The 22,195-nt window shown below is 40.3% G+C and overlaps 1 protein-coding gene across 1 annotated transcript in view; it reads left to right on the top strand.

Annotated features, from left to right (window-relative positions):
- LOC131050451 (uncharacterized) overlaps positions 1-22,195 on the top strand; it is a 183,963-nt gene that overhangs the window by 88,918 nt on the left and 72,850 nt on the right. The window contains exon 3 of the mRNA XM_057984634.2: positions 7,400-7,618. Coding sequence (XP_057840617.1) covers positions 7,400-7,618 — 219 coding nt within the window. The remainder of the gene's footprint in view (positions 1-7,399; positions 7,619-22,195) is intronic.

Genomic DNA, 22,195 nt, shown 5'->3' with positions numbered 1-22,195 from the left:
GTGTTTCATGTGTCTAGGCTTAAGAAAGCCATTGGTCAAAGTGTAGTGCCTTCTGCAGATTTACCCCCTTTGGATGAGGAGGGGAAGCTTGTGTTAGTACCCGAAGCTATTCTGGATGTCAGGGAAAGGACACTCAGGAACAGAATCGTTAAGGAATACTTGGTGAAATGGAGAGACCTGCCAGATGAGGATGCTACATGGGAGAATGAACAGGTATTGCAACATTCAGGAGTGAATTTGCTTGAGGACAAGCAATTTCAAGGGGGGCGGACTGTAATGTCCCCTTTTTAGCGCAACATGATATGGGGTGTCGTTAGCCTATTCTGACACGATCCCGAAGGCTAACAAGGACATTGGTGGGATCCTGAGGTATTTTGGCCTAGGTGTTTTCAGTTTCAGGCCAATCGGTGCTGCTTTGACAAGGTTTCTAGACACTTACTATTTATAGTAAGTTAGTCTCCAAGCAGTGACTTGGAATTTTTAGTGTTTCCCTGGTTGGCATAATTATCAATAGAAAATATTTGAAGGCGACAATGATTTAAAGGGATTATCAACAAGGTTTTAATATTTAACGATAAAGTGTAAAGTTAAATTAAATATTTAACTTTATCGTTATATTATAAGGTTGGGAATATAAAGTAATGTTTAAAATATTAAAAGTTCCCTTTAATGTGTATATTGTGGGAAATAATATTTTATTCTAAAATGTATTATCCCACATTGAGAAAATGAAGTGTTTGCATCCAGGAAGAAGATATAAATGGAGGTTGAGAGCTCTCTTTTGGGATATGCTGGGATGAATTAATGTGATGCTGTTGGATTTCGTAGAAATCTGATTATTGGGCTTGGAGGACGGAATCCCTCTTTGCTAGCATTCTCTTCGCTGTTGAAAGACACAGTCAGGAGGATTAATGGTGTTTTCATTCAGGAAACACATTGGGCTTCATTTGGTGCTCTCGCATGATGTTTTTACAGGGGTTTGAAAGTGCAGATTTGAAAATAGTGTTTTTGCTACAGTACCGCGTGAATAGTGTTTTTGCTACAGTACCACGTGAATAGTGATTTGCTACAGTACCGCGTGAATAGTGATTTGCTACAGTACCGCGTGAACAGTGTTTTTGCTACAGTACCGCGTGAACAGTGTTTTTGCTACAGTACCGCATGAACAGTGTTTTGCTACAGTGCTGCGTGAATAGTAAAAATGCTACAGTGCCGTGAATAGTGCAGCTACAGTGCGTGAACAGTGTTTTCAGCAGGTTCTATACTTGTGGAGTCCAGGTTTGAATTTGTTTATTATCATATGGTCTGTAATATTCTTCAAATCTGATTTGTATGCTTGGAGTTGGAATTAAATAAATATCATCAGCATTAATCCTCTTGCTTTTGGCATTTGATATGTCTGGTTATTTTTATATTGAATAAACTTGAAAGCTTTACAATAAATACCAGTTTACCAAATTTATCCTCTAGCAAATCAAGAACCAAAAAAATCCAGTAGTCAGCTTGCACGCCAACTGTTTGACAAAATTACACTAAGTAGAAAGGACATAAATTTAGTACCGAACAGGGGGTGTCCATTACACATTTTTACATGCATCCATCTTCGTCGTGTATCGATCTTCATATTCATCCTTAGTTACATTCTTCATATCTTCTCCACTTGGAATTCCAAACACCTTAGCAATCGCATCCTCAGCAAGGTAGGCGATGACAACGCCCTTAGGAGTCTTGATCATTCGCAAGCGAGGATCATAGCATCGTGCACACTCTAGGATAAGCTCACTGCACTGTACGGACTGTGGGAATCCAATGGCTTGAAAGATACCACTCTTCATAATGTTTACATATGCTGGGGAAGGAATCTGATTTCCAACTTTGAACATCCGTTGTCGCATCAGATTCAGGCTCAGGAAATGCATGTTTGTATCCGCAATCTCCTTCCATCTGGATGACATCTTGGATTCTGGATAGATTCCAGTCTCCACAATTCTCTGTTGTTCTCTTCTTTCCTTAAATCCAAACTTCGATATCGCACCTGTACGAAGCTTGAAGTTAGAAGTTAGGAAAAAAAACAATATTCTTGATAAAATTCTTGACTTCTTAATGATTTAGATCAATTAAGGTATGGAAGTCAGGGAAATAGTCCACACTCTAGGTAGATTTTAACAATTTTAAATACAAAATGTGACAAGATTAGGGTACGAAACCCTCATGAAATCAACACCTCCTTATACTTAGAAATTTTGTGCAGATGATAGTGCAAAGGAGCATACCAGATCAAGAGTGACCAAGGAAAGGTGTGAAAGATTTTGTTTCACACAAAATTATGTCTGAGGACACCTTTCGAAGTAAAAAATGGAGGTCAACAAATTCTGAAGACAACTTGCAACTGTACAAATTATCCTTTCAAAACAAGTTGCAATCACCTAAATGTGCATAAATTTGATGGAAAACAACTTAGATAATGAAAGCAAATCAAATCTGGGAAAAATGGTATGGCTGGTAAAAGGTAAATTTTCTGAGGACAAGCAGCCATGGCGAAGTTGCAGACGTGTAACAGCCCTCAAATGGTCAAGTGATTGACTGAAAATGACTTGAAAAACTCTCCCAAAGGCAAACCGTTAAGTTTACAGTTGGCTGGCAATGAAAGTTTAAGTCTGAAAATAGATGGACAGCCAACAATGGAGGTCACCCCTGCTGCAACAATGGCATCAAAGTTCAGATCTGAGGTAATGACAGCAAGTAGGAAGCAATGGCAGTAACAAGCAAGCATGAATCCACCAAAATATGTCACAGAACACTTGCCAAATAGAAATCGTATTTTCCCAGCTATGGCGCTACCGTCAAATCTGAATCATGTCTTCAATATGTATGCAATCTGCCAACAATGAAGGTCTAAGAACAACAAATAACCAAGGCAATATAAAGGAAAATCTTCAAAGTTTGGAGTGTAGGAATTCAACACAAATCGCCCTTCACCAAAATCGTGGATTTCACCCAAAAATGGCGAACTTCACCAAAATCGTGGCAAATGATCTTCAATATGCACTCCAATCAGTCTGAATCAGGTCCGATAACAGCAAGTTGAATGGCGGACTTGAGGGAAAACCGCAATAAGAATCCTCTGAAATCACCAAAAGTCACCAAAGTAGAAAGTCGCCACTTAGGAAAAAATCGGTGTCTCCAAAATCAAAAATCTGAAAACAATGGAGTCAATAAACTCCAATGGCAGCAATCAAGTGGATTGCCAAGATGGAAAAATGGAGGAAAAATATAAGTCTTCAATCAAACACCTCTCTAAAATACTTCATCAAAAAATCGCCAATAAGACAGAAAATCGCCCTTGCATGGAAACAACTGGCAAATTCAATAATAAAATAATGCTAGACTCTCTTTAAACTTGCTTTCATCACCAACTTTAACCACACAAGCAATGTGGGATAAAACACTTCTTCTTATACTTGCTTGGGTGAAACTGATTTGCTTCTAGAAGGTTGAAAACATTAAATGCTTATTGCAAATCATTTAATTGTTTTTTAAATTTATTAAATAATTGTTGCTTTATTAAAAAAAACAATTAAAACAAGGCTCACTTTATTAAAATATTGCAATTTAAATCAAAATTTGAGCCACTTGGGAAAATCGATCCAAGTAGGGATTAAAAAATCCCATCAAAATCATTTAAAACGTCAAAATATTCCCTAAAAGGGAAAATCGATCCAAGTCTGGATAAAATTTCCCAACAAAATCCATCAAAATGCACACAAAATGGGGCTAGGGGAAAATCGACCTTAGTCTAGATGAAAATCCGGACTAAAAAAAATCACTTTATTCACTCAAACTACCCCTTGGTGGAAAATCAACCTCAGTCTGGATGAAAATCCGGACTCAAAATCATCAAAATGCTCTCAGTGGAAAATCGCCTTTAGTCTGGACTGAAAGTCTGCACAAAAATCCTCAGAACTTGTCACAAAAGACCTGGTGGAAAATCGACCTAGGTGTGGAATGTCATCTGCAATCTTATCCATACTTCCTTGGTGGAAAAACGTGGGTAGTCAGGACAAATCCTGACACTTAGTCAAAATTTAATGCTTCTAGGGGAAAAACGACCCTAGTATGGATTCATAGTGGTGGAAAAATGGAGCAAGTATGGATTCCAAGGGAAATCCATGTCCACTCTAGATTCTGGGAGGGGATAACCATGGGTAGTCAGGAATATGAGGGGAAAAGCACTTCTAGTATGGATTTTTGACCTTTTAACCCTTAGAATATGGATTTTCATCCGGAAAATGACGATTTTTCCACTCAGAATCACTTAGAAACTTTAAAATTTTAATAAAACTCAACTGGACTTAGGCAATTTCATCAAAAATTGGAGCGTAACACAAGGAAATCCATCGAGATAAAGTGCGAAATCAACTTGAACAACTCCTTAGGAGCGAGAAAATAACTCCAAAAGGTCTGAAAACACCTTAGCACTTAAAATTACCGATGAGGATATTTAAAAACACGTTGACGCTCCAAAAGGGTCTATACTTAGACAAAACTAGGATCATTAAAAAATCTCAAATTTCACTTGCTTGATCCTATAACCTCAAAACCCTAAATGGCCCTAGGCATGATCAAAACTCCGAGACTCGGGCACGAGAAACACAAAATTGCCCACTAAGTAGCCAAAACCCTAGCCTAACAACGCAGCAATCAAGAAAAGAGGGAGTCCCCTGTTAGCAATGGGGCGATGTGTGAAAAGGTCACAACACGTCCCTCTACACATGCACGACCAACAATGGCAATGATACAACCAACATTACACAAGTAGCTGCAACCCTCCTCACACTCCTCAATCTGCGAACTAAAAATAAACCTCCAAAATCTGTAACTATAAATTGAGAAGATGCATAAAATGGATCACCATGAAAGCTCCAGCGCGTTTCCTAAATGAAAACACCAAGTAATCCTCAAGATTGTATCTTTCAACAACGTGGAAAATGTTTCCTGCAAGGGCTTTTGTTCCCACAAATCTGAGAAGATTAGTCTCCTCCAAAAGCACACGCAATATCAAATATCCAACATCAAAATGAGAAATGAGCTCCACAAAACTGCATTTTTAGCTCTCCCAAGAAAATCAACCCTCTTCACTGTTTTGCCTTAATTTAATAAAATAACTTTTTAATCTTCCAATGTAGTGTCCAAATATAAAAAGGCCCTATTCATTTAAAATAAATCATCTTTCACTTTATAAGTGGCCCCTATAGTCCCTTTATCAAATAAATTAAAATAATGATAAAAGTTAAATCTTTAATTTAACTTTATCAATTAATAACTTATCATTATTTTTATTTAAAACCACTAGACTATATAAAATGCTGAGATAATCATCAAAATTGAATCCACTGACAATACTAAAATTAGTAACCATGCCAGTTGGCTTAGTCAGTGTTTGAAACTGACTTACTAGAAAACTAACCCAAAAACACTGCAAAAAAGGGCATTATGCTCATAATAACGGTGGGAGCTCAACTAAACATCAAATATTGCCAAACTGTTGGACAAACTGCCTCCAAAGTTCCCTAACCCTAACTCATTAGCCTACGGGAATCAAACTCAATAGGCTAACAATCCACCAACTCAACTAGTTAGGAAGAGGACATTACATGCAACAAAAGCAGGGGGAAACATAGGAGGACAAACCTTTATGGAAGAATAATGCAAGTTGAAATAAATCAATCAAGGAAAGATCAAGAGAAGGAATGTCCTGTCAAATGGAGGGATCAATGAAGGAGACGCTACATGGGAGTCTCAGGCTCTTTTTTAGAACATCGGGAATAGATCACACTTTAAAAGTATGGTTTTCAAGGAGGGAGGGTATGTGTGGATCATGCAAAAGCTTACACTAGCAGACAAGAAGGTTACAAATTATGTCATGAAAAAGTATTTATATTAATTGCTAAATCTTCTTCGAGAGCCATAATATTTGTTGCACTATTAACCATTTATACAAGTTCAGTTTAATGGGTACAGAGTTACCCCCCCTTTAGAATGCAGCTAAATAGTGTATGTTTCGATATTCATCATCATTATATTGCACTTTGAGTTTCATGTATTTGATAATATATAGTTATTTGACAGCTCATAGTAGCATACTCTCAGGATCAGGATTGATTCAGTAAGTATAAGTTTAAACTGATTATTTGCCACTTAATTGGGAAAATGCTGAAAAACTCTGAAACTAAAAAATGCTGAAAAATTCTGAAACTAAAAAATGCTGAAAAAATCACAAATTTAATAATTAAGGGAAAGAACATCATTTTTGTTATTTCAAACCAAATAAAGGAAAAAAAAATGCTCTAAACCCTTCAACAAATGCAGACATCATGGCCATAAAGCAGTAATTTGGCCCAAACTGAATGAGAATGGAACAGATATTTGCATGGAATGAATGCTTGTCCATGTGCCCTAATCAATCCAATTCTTATTTTTATGGCAAAACCCAAATCTGCTCTGGAAAAATTCAAATCTGCAAATATAAAATTAGGTTTTGACTTGAACAAGAAGTGTTTTAAGTGAAAATTGAAAAAAAAAACAGTTTTATTGCGAATAAAGCACTGTTTTCAAAAATCACTCTGGCCTCAGGAATCATGCCAAGTCCAACTATTAGAGGAAAAAATTGGCATTCCTATCTGAATCAGATCACTGGCATGACTGGCTGGCAAGTCATTCACAATTTCTGCTCTTGGTTCTTGATGTTGTCTCATCTGAATCTGCTCCATAACACTACTTATCCAAGCAACACTCAAAAGAAGATATACATAGATATGTTGGAGAAGGGAAAAAAAAGTTAGTGCAAATCAGATTTAGTTAGTTAAACATTTTTCACAATGTTTGGAACTGTTTCTTATAATGTTTTCAGGTTCAAAATGACAGCAAGCATTGTTATAGGAAGTTCATTGAGAGGTCATGCTTGATTATCTATTGTTCACTGTTTGGAACTGTTCTCTCAGAATATTTTTGGGTTTGAAATGACAGCAAGCATTGTCATAGGAAGTTCATTGAGATGTCATGCTTGATTATCTATAGTTCAATATTATAGCCAATTAATTCATCATGTCATATACGAAAATGACAGGATATTCACTTTTTTCTTTATTTGATTAAGATTTGTTTACCTACTCCTGCAGATATAACCTTCTGATCGTGAGACTGTTATACTTTGTATGCAAGCAAAATGAGTTTTCTGTATTTTCTGTACTTCAATAAACTGAGTCGGTTGAATGTTTAGTAAATCTCTATTGCATTTGTTAGTTTTTGAAGTTGGTGATGAAGGCCTTGGCTATATCATAACTAATTTAGAAAATAATTTAAAGGTTTTATGTTGTCTTCATGTTTATGGAATAACAAGGTTGCAAAATACAAGGCTGAATTGCTGAATCAGCTGAAAGGACGGGCTGAAAGAATTTTGGAACTGGGTATTGGTACAGGGCCCAATATTAAGTATTATGCAAGTGGAGCCAATGTTTCAGTTGTGGGCATAGATCCAAATATGCAAATGGAGAAATATGCACGAGCTGCTGCTACTGCTGTTGGTATACCTGAATCACAATTCAAATTCATTCGTGGGGTATGAATCTTCAAACTTGGCAGATTTATTAATTTGAATAAGCTAGTGCTATTGCTTCCTCGTTCAGCTATATAATTTAGATAAGGTTAATTCTTTGGCTGTCCAGCAAAAGTACATTTCTCTCACAAATTCCTGAAACTGGATAACATAAAATTATAAATGCTCCTCACTTCAAATAATGTTAACGTGAGATAGCCAGTTTCCCAGAGCCAATGGTATCTGATACAGAATTACTGCTGTATTGGAAAACCATAACTGATTGAAACACTACACTTTAGTGCTTGCGAGATAATTGGAATATATGCTGAACTCTAAGTTACTGGTTTGTCCCCCCCATTGCCCAGATCTGAGTTGTCTTCATTCCCAGTCTGGATTCTGGGATGATTCAAGTAGGGATTTTTCCATTGAATGCAAATAAGACTGTGGGTTCATCCTGGACAAACCTAGAAGAATCCATTGGTACCCAAGGCAGACCTGCACAAAAAAGCACATTTAAAAACAAATTGAATTTTAGCAGAACCAAAGAATGTTTAGTAAATCTCTAGAAATGCTGTTGCCGTTCACTTTTCCCAGCATTAATTGTTTGCACGGGGAAACACAATACAGGTAGTGGGCCATTAACACATGGTTGAGAAACCAATTTAGATTGCCAAGTAGTGGAGAACAAGATCCCCAAAGAGAAAAATTTGAGGAGTATTGGCTTGAAATTGAGGAACATATGTCATCATTGATCACTATGAGAGGAGCTATTCAAGATTTGGTAGTGCTCATTTGGGATCGTCTAATTCTAGGAGGGCTGAGTTGGGTTATTCTAAAAGGAAGCATGGCACTACCTCTAGAATCACACCTAGCATCCAAGGTCAAAGTAACTTTTGTAGTAATGAAGAAGCTCATAATATGCATTTGTTGTTTGGTTTGAGAGGTGGTTGGAGAGGAGTGGATCTATGTCATTGAGAAGGGCATTTGAATAGAAGTGATAAGTTATGAGAAGTACTGTCTCATAGGTCTATCTGCATCCATGTGTGGAGTAGTGGTATCCAAAGGCCATTTAGATTTGTTAGTCTCTTGAATGGGCCGAAAGGAGGTGATCTACTTGGGGGCTTGGGGGCTTAAGGATCCTAATTGACTCCCCGCGGGTATCTCTATCATAGGGTGAAAGGGCTAGACTACTGATCTAGATATCTAAAGAAAGTAGAGAAAAACAATTTCTAAGCGCCTACAGAGGCAGTAGTATCTCCCCTAGATCTCACAATAAACTAGACATCTAAAGATGAAGTGCTCCTCAATCTCTAGCTCTTGGAGGGAGTAAAGAGAACAAATCTAGTTGTGGTGAAGAATATGATGATCCATTTGTTGGTAAACATATTATATTTATGAAAATTAGTTGATTCTTGACTCTATTTGCCCAATTGATAAAGACAAACACAACCAATAGTTGGAGAGATCACCATTTCGTTGGTCATCTTCCTCTTATTAAAATAATATTGTAATGTTTCTATAATGGTCATCTTTGATGTTTAGTTAGTATTTAGAAACTTATGATTGTCTTTCGTGTTTCTATTTACGATCATTTTTGTTATGGAAAGATCACATTGTATTCTCTATTTAAGGAGTCTTTGTCTCCTTTGTAAATATCGAACTTTCAATTATTATAACATGGTATTAGAGTAGGTCAATGAGGTTTTTTAAATTTTGGCAAATTTAAAAAAAAAACAATTCATGGCCTCTTACTTGGAATTTTTTCCAAAAACTTTTAATCGATTTTTTTAATGAAAAAAAAATTAGAGCAATTTTTTTGAGGGTTTTCATGGGTTTTTTCAATACAAAATCACATTTTTTTCCTTAGAAAAAGTTTTTGTTTGGGCCACAATTCTTCTGTGTGAGTTGTGCTTGTGTCTGTGCTAGATTTTTGCGGAAACCTCCTAGGGTTCTTCCACCATGGGTTTGTGTTCGTAGTGCGTTTTCCGTCCGGATCAAGGGTTTTAGCATGCTATTTCTTCTTGCTCAATGCCACACAAGGGTTTCATGTTCGCACGAAGAAGGTTTTTGCGTGCCATTTTCTAGCAGTGTTTTTCTTTTCTTTGGGTCGTTTTTCTCTATGACACGAGGACAACAACAAGAGTTTCTTCTTTTTTGTGCCATGTCAAACCCGTGTGATGCAAGGGCTTTCTCTTGCATCTATGTGATGGGATTATCCTTTTTTTGGTTTGGGTTGGTGTTTGCCCACGGTAGCATTTTCGTGGGTCTGTGTGTGTACGAAGGATATTTTTTGCGACTATTGATTGCTTACAGACTTTTTTAGAAGTCTTTCTCTGTTTTTTTTGTTGCTCAAGATGGGAGAGTTTGCAATGGCTTACTTTTTTTTTGGTGAAGGGTGTGATTTTTTTTTGCCTAGAATGTTTTTTGGCGATTTTTTGTTAAAAATCATGGTCATTTTTGTTGTTCGCGTGCTTTTTCTATGCAAAAGGCTCTTCTCTACAGATCGCGACTAGGTTTTGTGTTGGGTTGCTAGTTTTTTTTTAGTCATGTTTTTTTTTCTACCAAGGGTTTTGTGACTAGGGTTTTTGTAGATTGGTGTATGCTTTTGCAATTCGTGGGTACTTCGCAAATTGAAATTTTTGAAGGGTTTTCTATTTTTTTTCATAAAAATCAGTGGAGGTTTTCCATGATTGTTTCTACAAAAATCGTGGTTTCTTGTATTCTGTTTTCAGGCATAGTGCACATTTGCAAACGTTTTTGATGATTTTTTGAAAAAATCATGGTTGTTTCTCTGAAATAGTGTAGGGTTTGATGATTTTTTCCTCAAAATTATGGTTTCAATTTGAGAAGTTGTTTTTGATGTCCCTGGCTACAGGAAGGGATAGCTTTGTTATCCAACATCTAGTTGGAAGGATTGTAGTAATCTTGGTCTTATCCAGTAGTTCAACAGAATTAGGGAGGGTCTTAGCATCAAGCTCTTGTCACAGAGCATTTTGAAGTGAAGGGGGCAACCTTATATGCTTTTGTGACCATCTGTAGGGTAGTTAGTACGATGACTATTAAGGGAGGCTATTAAAATAATATTGTGATGTTTCTATAATGGTCATCTTTGATGTTTAGTTAGTATTTAGAAACTTCTGATTATGTCTTTCATATTTCTATTTATGATCGTTCCATTATGGAAAGATCGTCTTGTATTCTCTATTTAAGGAGTCTTTTGTCTCCTTTGTAAATATTGAACTCTCAATTATTATAACACCTCTGCATTTGAGAAGGAGGTCCCTCGTATGATATAATTTGGTTCTTTTAGGGGTATGCTTTTGACCAAAAAGCAAGAAAAGAAAAGCTAACATTTGTGCATAGCCAAGACACAATGCATTTGTAAACTTACAATAAAGGGAGCAAAGACAAATGACACATAGTTCATTCACTCCATACCCACGAATGATAATTAGGAGAATGAAAAGCAATACCTTCCAAAAATATATTTTAAGAATTCATATAATTGATAATAGATTGTCATAACCCCTCCTTGGACACTGGATTAAATAAATACAATAATTAAAACATTTATTAATTAACATTTATTAATATTGGAAAATCGTCTCATTTATGAGACTTCACGATTTTCCTCTAATATATAATTATTAATGTTTATTATTATTTGTTATGATTATTAGTTATTATTATTGTTATATATGATTATTATTTATATAATAACTATCAAACAATTATAATGCAATAAGGCAGCGGTTATCAAAGATATGTTAAGGAGGAAATAATCATTAATGATATTAATTAAGATTAATAAATTAGTAAATCGGATTAAGCAACACTAAATTAATATTATTGGTACGAAAGACACTTATAGTGATTCGAGCATCACTAAGGAGTGGTTAAGATTAGCATTGAATATCGTCGACTAGTCATAAAGACTATCAATTTAAGGAAAGAGTGATTGTCTATACAGAATTAAGGAAATATTAATGAGATCAACAACACTCCATGATCTGCGATAGTATAGGAGCCAGCGATCATCAAAATAAACAATAATCCAAGGTAGCGATGTTTATAGGAAAATAATAAATTAGCGATTTGGGAGACATTGGACAGTTTTTGAAGCAATATAATTATAATGATCCGTAATTCTTTAGGGTTTAGCAATGAAGGGAAAAGGATCATTATCGAGAATAACAAATACAGATCGATTAGATTAAGAAGACAAATTAATAATGGTTACCCTATGTGCTTGCTTGGTGTAATTAGTGGCAACTAAGAGAGTCATATTATTCACTAAGAAAGCAATTACAAAATGATTAAAGAATCATTAGCTTAATAAAGGGTTACGATCTGCTTTTGAGACATGTCTCTTGGGTATCCAAGCAATACGACCCTTCAAACATGTTAGGTATTTATTGGAGGAGATTTAGTAAACAATGGAAAGGGGGATATCTTGATTATGTCCTATTCAGATTGCCCAACTTGACCATTCGACCTAGTGTCCAGAACCGGCTGCATATACTTCAAGAATTAATAGTGTAGAGATCACCATAGATCAGATCGGATCAGAACTGTCATTAAGTTACAGGCGGTGACATCTTTGTTCCTTGTGGTATGCACAGGAATGTGCTTAATATATATGCATAATATATGGGAGCCCGATATCATCCTTATGTAGGATTTAATAAACTTAATAATAATAATATAGTTTTAATAATAATAATAATAAAGCTGTAATTATAATTATTATATAGTGTAATGATATTATGTGGCAATATAACTCAAAAATTATTCTTTTAGACTGACCTTCAGCAGACTTATAAAGGAAATTTCCAGATAGGCAAACTACATAATACTAGTATAAGAGTGAAACATATGTAAAGCCAATGTATAGAACATAAGAATGGCAAACCAGATCTGTCATGTATCAGATCTGTCTGCCACATTACTATATTTACTTATTTATGTATCTATATAATTAGAATGATCAATGAGGGATAACATAAAGATGGATAATAATAAATATTAATATAATAATTACAGTTATTATTAATATAATAAAAAGTGGTTATTAATTAGTAAATTAATAAATATTTATTAAATCACCAGAGCAAAGTATTTATTAATTGATTGATAATAATAAGTATTTATTAATTAAAAATTAATAAATGCGTAAATGATTTATAAATCAAAAATAGGATTAATTATTTAGTATGGTGAAATAGCTAGTACTTGAGGGACTAAAGAAAAGGTAGAACATCCTAGGTTGGATTCATGTTAAGATAATTTTGTCTCTTAATCGATTTAGTTAAGTTATAAATATATTGAAAATCAATTAATTACGGTTAAATTGTCTTGAACGAAGTAGGGGACATTACAGAGGAATCCAGAGAGAGATTCATGGGGAATCTCTTAGAGACAATATATATATATATATATTGTAGAGGTTAACCATATGCATATGTTAGGGATAGAGAAGCTTGAGCAGGGGTGGGATCTCTGCCAAGCTTTGAGAACATTAATGATTTCACTTATTAATAGAGATCCCAAATAGAGTCCTTAGGAGGACGACATCCTGGGTGTTTGCCCTCTCGGGTGAATAACTTAAGACATAAAGAACATAACGCAGAATAATGCCGTAACTAGCAGGCAAAGTATATCGGATTTTCTATTCATCCATAAGTGTATGTTACAAGTTACATTCCGAAGTATAAAAGGGTACCGAGGGGGTGTGAGCGCCAACCGTCGCACCGCGACTTCCACCCCTCGGTTGCCAACTAACCAAAACAATTACACATAATTAACTAATGTTATTCCCGTGTACAATAATGCCGCCAACATCATCCCCCCCAAAAAAAGAAGTCGACTCCAACGACTTAATACAAAATAGAGATGAACGGCAGGAACTACTGACACCAGTCGGGCCCGGATCTTATACACTTGCTGCGTCCTCGCCTGAAAACCCTTTTCTGCTACCATCCGATGCTCAAGTGCGGATTTCACCAGTATTGCTTCCTTTGCCATCACAGTCCTCCTGTGCCTAACCCAAACTTGTCTGCAAAACACGTTTTTTAGTCTCAGCTTCCACCAACTGCTACTCAAATGATACTGTTTAGCCAATTTGGCCTCGATAGCCACCCGTGCTGCTCTCCTGGCATCCAACTCTTGGGTACGTTGAACTAAGTCTCACGCGACTATTGCCTCCAACCTGGTGGTCAGCTCCTCCCGAGCCCTTTGTGCATCCACCAAGGCAACCTCACGTCCAGTCGAGACATACTCCGAGTTCCTCAAAGTGTACCAGTCATGCCTGGAGGTGGCCACAATCCGCTGGCACAAATGCTAGGAGACACCTCAAATCCTCCATCACACTCCCCAAAGGCTAAAAACTGAACTGAATAACTCCCTGGTGCCATACAACTGCGTGGACCTGCAATGCCTTCCCTCAAACTCTGTTTGTTCGCAACCTCCAAATCTGTCTCCCTCTACGGCTTATGGCTTCCCGCCAATGCTTAGCTGCAGGCTTCTTTCTCACAGTACGGACAACCACAACACTTCCCGTGGTTTTCTGTAGCTCAAAATAAACTGGGGGTCTGGGGGCAACGCCCCCAGCGGGGTCGAGGGGCAGCGCCCCTCGCGAGGTCTGGGGCAGCGCCCCTCGCGGGGTCCTGGGGCAGCGCCCCAGGTGCGCTCCCTGCTTTTCCATTCTGAATTTCCAGTGTCCTAGCTTCAAACTCCAGCGAATCATTTTAAATTTGGTCGTCGTTTTTTTTTTTTTTTTTGTCACTGTAATGTCCCCGATGGCACCCCGGCCATACAACCTCCCTGTACGGTCAACAACAGCACTGGCACCTCCAATCGTGCGGTCAACACCCCCCACCGTACGACTGTGTTTGTTTGTGCGGGGGCTGCGTTTATGTCTTCGTGCTCCGCGACAGCAGTGGTTTCCACCACACGGTGGTGGACATGCTACCATACGATGGTTCCACCACCGGTGTTGCCACCATACGATGGTTCCACCACCGGTGTTGCCACCGTATGATGGTCCCACCGCACGGTGGTCCCACTGTACGATGGTTCCACCGCACGGTGGTCCCACCGCCGGTGTTGCCACCACACGGTGGTTCCACCGCCGGTGGCCCCACCGTAGGTGTTGTTACCGCACGGTGGTTCCACCGCCGGTGTTGCCACCGCACGGTGGTGCTACCGTACGGTGGTTCCACCGTGGCTTTCTTCTCCTTTTTTTCCGTACGGTCAGCTGACTCATACGGCCATACGATTTTTTTTTTTTATTTTTTTTATTTTTTCTTTTTTTCTTTTTTTTCTTCTAGAGAGTCTTTTGCTGGGGTCCCCTATCTCTGAGATCGCCCGTCATCCTTCTCAGTTTTCCTTGCCCAAGTGTCTCCTGTTGTGGTCCTGTGCCTCTTGAGTCACCTGCCTCGCCTCTTAGGTCCCCTTCCATCCGCTCAGGTCCCCCTACGGGCTCTCGGGTGTCTGTCTGGCATCTCGGGTCCCCTACGCGCTTCGCGTGGTAGGGTTTCAGTTTGTACCCGTTGGTGGCCAATCTATTTTCAATGGCCATCGGAAGACCTGGAACCACAAATTCTACAGGGATCACGACCTCCTTCCTGTACATAAGAAGAAGAAGAATAATAAAGATTTTGAAGACTGCTGTCTTCCATACAGGGTTCCAATCGTTGCCAACACTCTTCGGATTATCTACATCGCCAGGGTTTGGGGCGTCTCCCTTCCAATTTTCTTTGTATTCCGGCAAGTACACCTCTGTTGGTTGCTCTAGTTCCTCTACTTCGAGCCTATAGCTTTGGAACATTTCGTAATCCTCCATTTGCCAGTGGAAGAGCCCGTTAAGTGAGCATACCTCATCTTCAGAACATCCCTCCAATTCGAGCACCCCTTCACTGTTCGGCTCCATCGCGTTCTTGCCCTTGCTTTCATCGGGACCCCCTTCCCTTTTATTAGAGTCCTCTGAGTCCGAGTCTGAAGAGGCGAGCTCTTCGCCGACATCTTGGGTGTGTAGGTCAATGGTATATTTCTGCCCTCCCTTCTCCATGGAAAGTGTATTTTTCTTCCAGTTGTGGTTTACCCTCGCATTGATCAATCACGCTCTCCCCAGGATGGCGTCATAGCCTTTCTTCTTCGAGGGAATAACCACGAAATCTAACAGGAATGGTTGCGTACCAATTGTCACTTGCTGGGCCATCAATAGCCCGAGTGGCTTAATGCCGTGTTGGTCCGCTCCCACCAGGTTGAATGTGGGTGGCCACAGGGTGGGCTTCCCCAGCCGCTTCCATGTTTCTTCTGGTAGTACATTCACCCCAGATCCCCTGTCCACAATGGTGTCCTTCAGAATGGTCCCACGGATACCCATTTCTACCACAGCTGGGTGTCTACCACTGCTCAAGGCTAATAACATCGGGTCAGTCGAAGGGCTGACGGAAACCTCCACTTGTGGTGTACTCTTCGAAGCGGTGGCGGGAACCCGTACCTGTGGTGCACTCGACGATGCGGTGGCGGGAACCCGTACCTGTGGTGCACTCGACGCTGTGGTGCTTTGCACATTGGTGAGGATGGCAGTCCTCAATTGTGGCATAGAGTCTAGAAGGTCTTTTACCTTTATCGGCACCTCTATCTGCAAGATTTGCCCAATGATGTTATTTTCCGCTTCCGTACGGGATGATGTACTCGTCACCTCGTTGTCCCGTCGTTCGGTCATCATCTCACGTTCAATATTGGCCTTTGCCTCTCGTAATCTCTCCTTCTCCGTACGGGGGTCGGGATAAGTGGCTTTTTTCGTCTGGGCGCGGGTGATCGCCAGTACTTCTTTCTCACCAGTCTTCTCAGCCTTCTCAATGTTGAGGAGATTAACCCTTGCCTGCGGGCAATTTGCGTCCTCATGGTCGCCTGGCCCACACCAACGGCAGAGGTGCTGAGGGGTGGCTTCCTTCGTGCAATCATGGGCAAAGTGCCCCCACTGATTACAGGCCCTACACTGGATAATTGGTCGACCCTTGGCGTCATACTGGATATGGCTTCCATTATTGTTATTGTTGCTATTCCTTCCACCGCCGCGTCTGTTGTCCTGGTATCCTCCAGATGATGCCGTTGTGTTAGTATGTTGGCCGGTACCCACTGGTGCGGATGTTGTGGCCTGCTCCGTGAACAGCACCTGGTTCATTTGCGTTCCTCGGGTTTTCATGTTGTATGGGCACTCCTTGGTGGAGTGTCCCATCACTTGGCAAATCTCGCAGAATGCCTTCTTTTGGCAAGTACCCTTTGTGTGCCCTTCCTCTTTGCACTCAGTGCACCATATGTCCCCTTCGTTCCGACCAGTGCTTCTCATTATTTTGAATTCCTTTCTAGAGCGCTTGCACCCGTTTGCCAGCCTCGTCATCACTGTTGCTTTCCTGTGAAGAGTTATCATCCAACCCCTGGAACTCCGGAACCCCCAGGTTTCGAAGTTCCTAGTTCCTCAACCCCGGAACTTCGGAACCCCCAGGTTCCGAAGTTCCGTAACCTTCACCCCCGGAACTCCGGAACCACCAGGTTCCAAAGTTCCTTAGTCTCAGACCCCCGGAACTCCGGAACCCCCAGGTTCCGAAGTTCCTAGTTCCTCAACCCCGAAACTTTGGAACCCCCAGGTTCCAAAGTTCCTTGCCCAACTACGGAGACCCCGGCCTCCGAAGTTCCCCAACTACGGTGACCCCAGTCTCCGGTCTCCGAAGTTCCCCTTCTCTCTTAACCCTTTCCCTCTCTATCCTAGAACTCCGGAACCCCGAGGTTTCGAAGTTCCTTTGAGCAGTTCCCCAGAACTCCGGAACCCCGAGGTTCCAAAGTTACTTCCCCTTTTGCCTTCTCTCCCTAGTTCCTCCGGAACTCCGGAACCCCGAGGTTCTGAAGTTCCTTGCTCCTTCCCTTGTCTTCCTCACTTCGGGAGTCCGGTCTCCGAAGTCTTCCAAGCCTACTTCCGACTTGCAATGCTTCCGAATGGCGTGATCCACACTCAAGGCTTTAAATACTCCGACAGTTTTGGTGACTTGTGCATTTTTTTATGAAGCCACAGGGGTGCATTTAATGTTTTTGGCAGGATTTCCATCAAGAGAGGTATGGGGCCATGCTTGGTGACTTGTGTCATGATTGAATACTCTGACTTTGGAAGGTCAGTTAATCTAGCTTCCTCAGAATTGCCTTTGGAGGTATGGCTAGGTTGCTTGTATGTACAAGCCAAGTGCATGCACTTCTCTGCACTTCCAAACTGACATGCAGGGGTCATGATCACCATTGTAACCCATTTTTCTATATAATGGCTTTTAAGCCTCATTGTAAGGGGTTCTCTCCCTGCTGCGTAGAGCTTTCTTATGCTTTTCTCTTCTCTTGAAGACTTGTATTCTTTGCATTTCTGCAACTGTAAGATTGGCGTTTGGCCTTATGATTAATTGAAGAGCACTATTCTTGCCTTCTTTCAACCTATGTATGTTGTGTATGCTTTCTTACCTTCATCATAGGTGCACGTTGTGGCTCTTTCTCTTCATATATGTTGTGTTAATTGGTTTTCTGAGTGTGACTTGTGGGAATCCTTCTTCCCTCTTGGCATTCAGTGGATTCTAACCTTCATCTATGCATTGGGGTTACTCATATAATTGAAAGTTGTGCATCTTCAGGGTGTTTCAATTAATTACTTGTGTCATTTAGGCAGGGAGGGGAACTATCTCTTCTTGGTGCATCACCTCCTTTTATTTCAAGCAATTTCTCTCCTCTTTTCCTCTGCAAGTTGTTAGGGTAGGCTTATGAATTAGCTTTGAAGTGTTGAGTTGGTTCAACACCTGCACCTAGATAGAGAAGGAAGCCGGCCTTCTCCTTTGATTCAACCCCCTTGTGTAAGGTCCCACACTTCGGGGTTGTTTCCATGTTTCACAAGGTTGCTGAGTTGATAGCTTAGCAAGGGTACAAGCTTTTGTGATAACAGTTTTTGGCACGCCCGGTGGGACCTATTCAATTCACATGCTATGGATTTCGTGCTATTCTTAGTGTCTTGGCCTTTTGAGGCAGTCATCTCTTAAGCACTTGGCGACTCTGCTCAAGGACCAGTTTGTGCTCACACAAAGTTCACAACTCTGGGACCCTGGAACCCCCAGGTTCCCAAGTCATCGTAACTCTGCTTACTCCGGAACCCCGGAACCCCCAGGTTCCGAGGTCAGTGAAGCCATCTTACTCCGGAATTTTGGAACCCCTAGGTTCCGAGCTCCTGAACTTCCTCACCCTGGATATCCGATCTCCCAAGGTGCTGAAGCAGTCATACTCCGCAACTCCGGATCTCCGAGCTCCCGAGGGCTGCTGTAGATTTCATGCCCAGAATTCATACAAGGGCATCTTCTGGGGGCAGTTTCCAATTCATAGAGCTTCCTTCTGCAGGTTCTAGAAGGAGGAGAGGTAGACCTTCATTATCACTAGTTAGGGGTGACGAGGTTGTAAACACTCCATCTCCAAGGTCTCGTTCTACTCCTCCATTTACAAGACCTTTTCTATCAAGGGCTCCCACCACTCATATCAATAGACCATTGTTTCACATGGCAAGAAATCAAGTCTTTGTTACCTTCAATGGGGGGAGTCCCCTTGTTTTGGCTCAATGGAATGACATACCAGTGGTTGCATTGAAGAGCATACCATACTTCACTGGTGAAACAACTACTACACCCATTGAGCATATTCAAGACATTGCAAACATCTGCTCCGTCCATAATATCACTCAGGATGATGTTGCTGTCAGACTCTTGGCCACATCTTTGAAAGGCAAAGCCTTGCAGTGGTATAGAGGGTTGCCGTCTAGCTCCATCCACAATTGGGACGAATTGGGGGAGAAATTGTGCAACCATTTTTAAGACAAAAGTGATCACCTATCACTTGTAGAGCAGTTGACTACAATCAAGAGGGCACCACACGAATTCATGGGAGACTTCAACTTCAGATTCCATAAGACATGGAATAGGATTCCTGCTCTAGTGAAGCCATCCCCAAATCATGCCTTCTTGTATTATCTTAGAGCTCTCAATAGCGATATAGCTGTCATGGTACAATCGATGGGTGGAGCCTCTCTACCAGGGGCATATGACATAGCCATAAGAGCAGAAAATTGTTTGATCCAGGCTGGGAAGATAGCTCCAAGGCCTCCAATGCCTCTCTTCCCAGAAGCTCCTACTCAACAACCAACCTTGGCTCCTATTCCCATGGCACCTGCAAGTCAACCATCCACGCCATCTACATCCTCGAATGAGCTCCATGAGGTCAAGGCTCTATTACAAAACTTTGGCAATGAATTGGTGGCACTAAAAAGACAACAAACTCAGTATAACAGACCTTACCAAGCACAAAATCAAAATTATCAGCAAAACAGGCCACCCTTTCAATTATCTGCTTTGCTTCATCTTTGCCAACACATCTCAGGTATACTCCTTCATAGTTTTTGCGGTATAGGATAGATCCTTGAAGCATATAATATTGACACTTTAATCTTAATGCTCTTTTCTGTGTAGGTGTCATATGAGCAGGACATCTGTGATTAAGCAAATATGTCACAATATCTTTGTACCATTCATCATGCGTGACATCTTCTAATTCATAAACTTGCTGGACTAATCCTGGCCCATCAATTGCCAATGTCTGTGCCAAAGCTTGTCCTCGGACAAGTTTCATGGGCTGTATTTCTATATCAAATTCTTGGATAATGGCGACCCACTTTCCTCTTCTCTCTCCTAATTCGTTTTGCATGAGAAGAGTCTTGACTGCCGCATCAGGCACTATTGCATAAATCTTGGCTCTCAGGAGGTAGTGTCTGAATTTCTTGACTGCCTTTACTAATGCGTATGCTTGTTTTTCAACGTTTGGATATCTCAGTTCCGCATCTTTCAAAGGAGTGCTCATGAAAGCAATGGGATTTTCGTCCCTCTCTTCACTTCTCTGGGTGAGGATGGCGGCACAAGTGTAATCGGAAGCAAAGGAATATAGATAGAATGGCCTGAGATAATCTGGACTAATCAAAACTGGCGCTTCCATGATTGCGGTCTTTATTTCTTCAAATGCCCTTCTGGCTTGTGGAGTCCACTCGACCTTTGCATCTTTCTTTAACATTTCATTCAGTGGTTTGACAATCTCGGCAAATCCGGTAATGAATTTTCGGACGAAGTTGATCTTGCCGAAAAATGACTTGAGTTCTTTCTTACTTGCTGGCAAATTAACAGTGGATATGGCCTTCACTCTTTCAGGATCGATAGATATTCCTTTCTCTGAAATGACATGTCCTAAAAGCTTTCCTTCTGTGACTCCAAATATGCATTTCTTTGGATTGAGGGAGACACCGTATCTTCTGCATCTTTGGAAGACTCTTCTCAAGTCGTCCACATGATCTCTTTGCCTAGAGAAAACTGTGATATCATCCATATATATAATAATGCTTTTACCAATTAAATCTCTGAAAGCGATATCCATAGCTCTCTGGAATGTGGCCCCGGCGTTTATGAGTCCAAAAGGCATTCTCTTATAGGCAAATGTTCCCCATTTGGTGGTGAAAGCAGTCTTCAGTCGATCTTGAGGTTCGACTAGGACTTGATTGTATCCTGAATATCCGTCTAGGAAGGACATCATCTGTGATCCATTGACGATCTGCAATACTTCATCTAATGATGGGAGCGGATAATTATCTTTCTCTGACGCTCTGTTGAGATTTCTAAAATCAACACACAATCTGATCTCTCCATTTTTCTTTCTAACAGGCACCAGGTTGGCGACCCACGTCGAGTGTCTTACTGGGAAGATGATCTTGGCTGTGAGTAACTTCTTCACCTCTTGGTATATCAGTGGTTCCAACAAAGGATTGACGGGTCTTTGTCTTTGCCTGAATGGCTTGCTTCCTGGCTTCAACGGGATTGTGTGAGTGATAATTGTAGTGTCGTAGGTCTTAAGATCTTCATAGCTCCATGCGATGACATCTGGGAAGTCCCTCATGTTTTTTAGGATTCCATCTTTTTCAGTCGCTGTGCAGGACTTTCCAATGAAAACATTCTTAACTTGTGTCTCGTCACCTAGGTTGATTGTGTCACACATATTGCCTTCTACATTGTGATTTTTCTTTTCTTTCAACTTGTCAGGATCAAAAATCCTTTCTAATTCTACCATTCCTTTTGGAATAGTGTTTGTTTTTAAGTTCAGGATTCCTTCAGCATCGAACTCAGCTTCACCCACTTCATCTTCATCTATGATCTGTGTTAAGAAGACGTCCGTGCTGGTTAGGAAGTCTAGGATGTGCTTGTCATCTTCGAACACTTGGAAATTGGTAATGTTGTCTGGGACTGAAGGAACTGATATTAACTCGATTGTAAACTTCTTTAATCCTTCCATTGCTAATGGAATTAATGAGCTTGCGGCCTGTGCAAGTGCATTGGCCACTTGATTCTGATGTCTATAAATTGAATTGATATTGAAAGCATCAAAACTTTCAATTAAATCCCAGACTCGATTCCTGTACTTGGTTAATCTTTTATCATGGCAAACGTATTGCTTTCTGATTTGCCTTATTGCGATTTCTGAGTC

This window comes from Cryptomeria japonica, chromosome 10 (assembly GCF_030272615.1).
Source record: "Cryptomeria japonica chromosome 10, Sugi_1.0, whole genome shotgun sequence".
Classification (NCBI taxonomy): Eukaryota; Viridiplantae; Streptophyta; class Pinopsida; order Cupressales; family Cupressaceae; genus Cryptomeria; species Cryptomeria japonica.
This window is presented reverse-complemented; position numbering and strand designations above follow the sequence as displayed.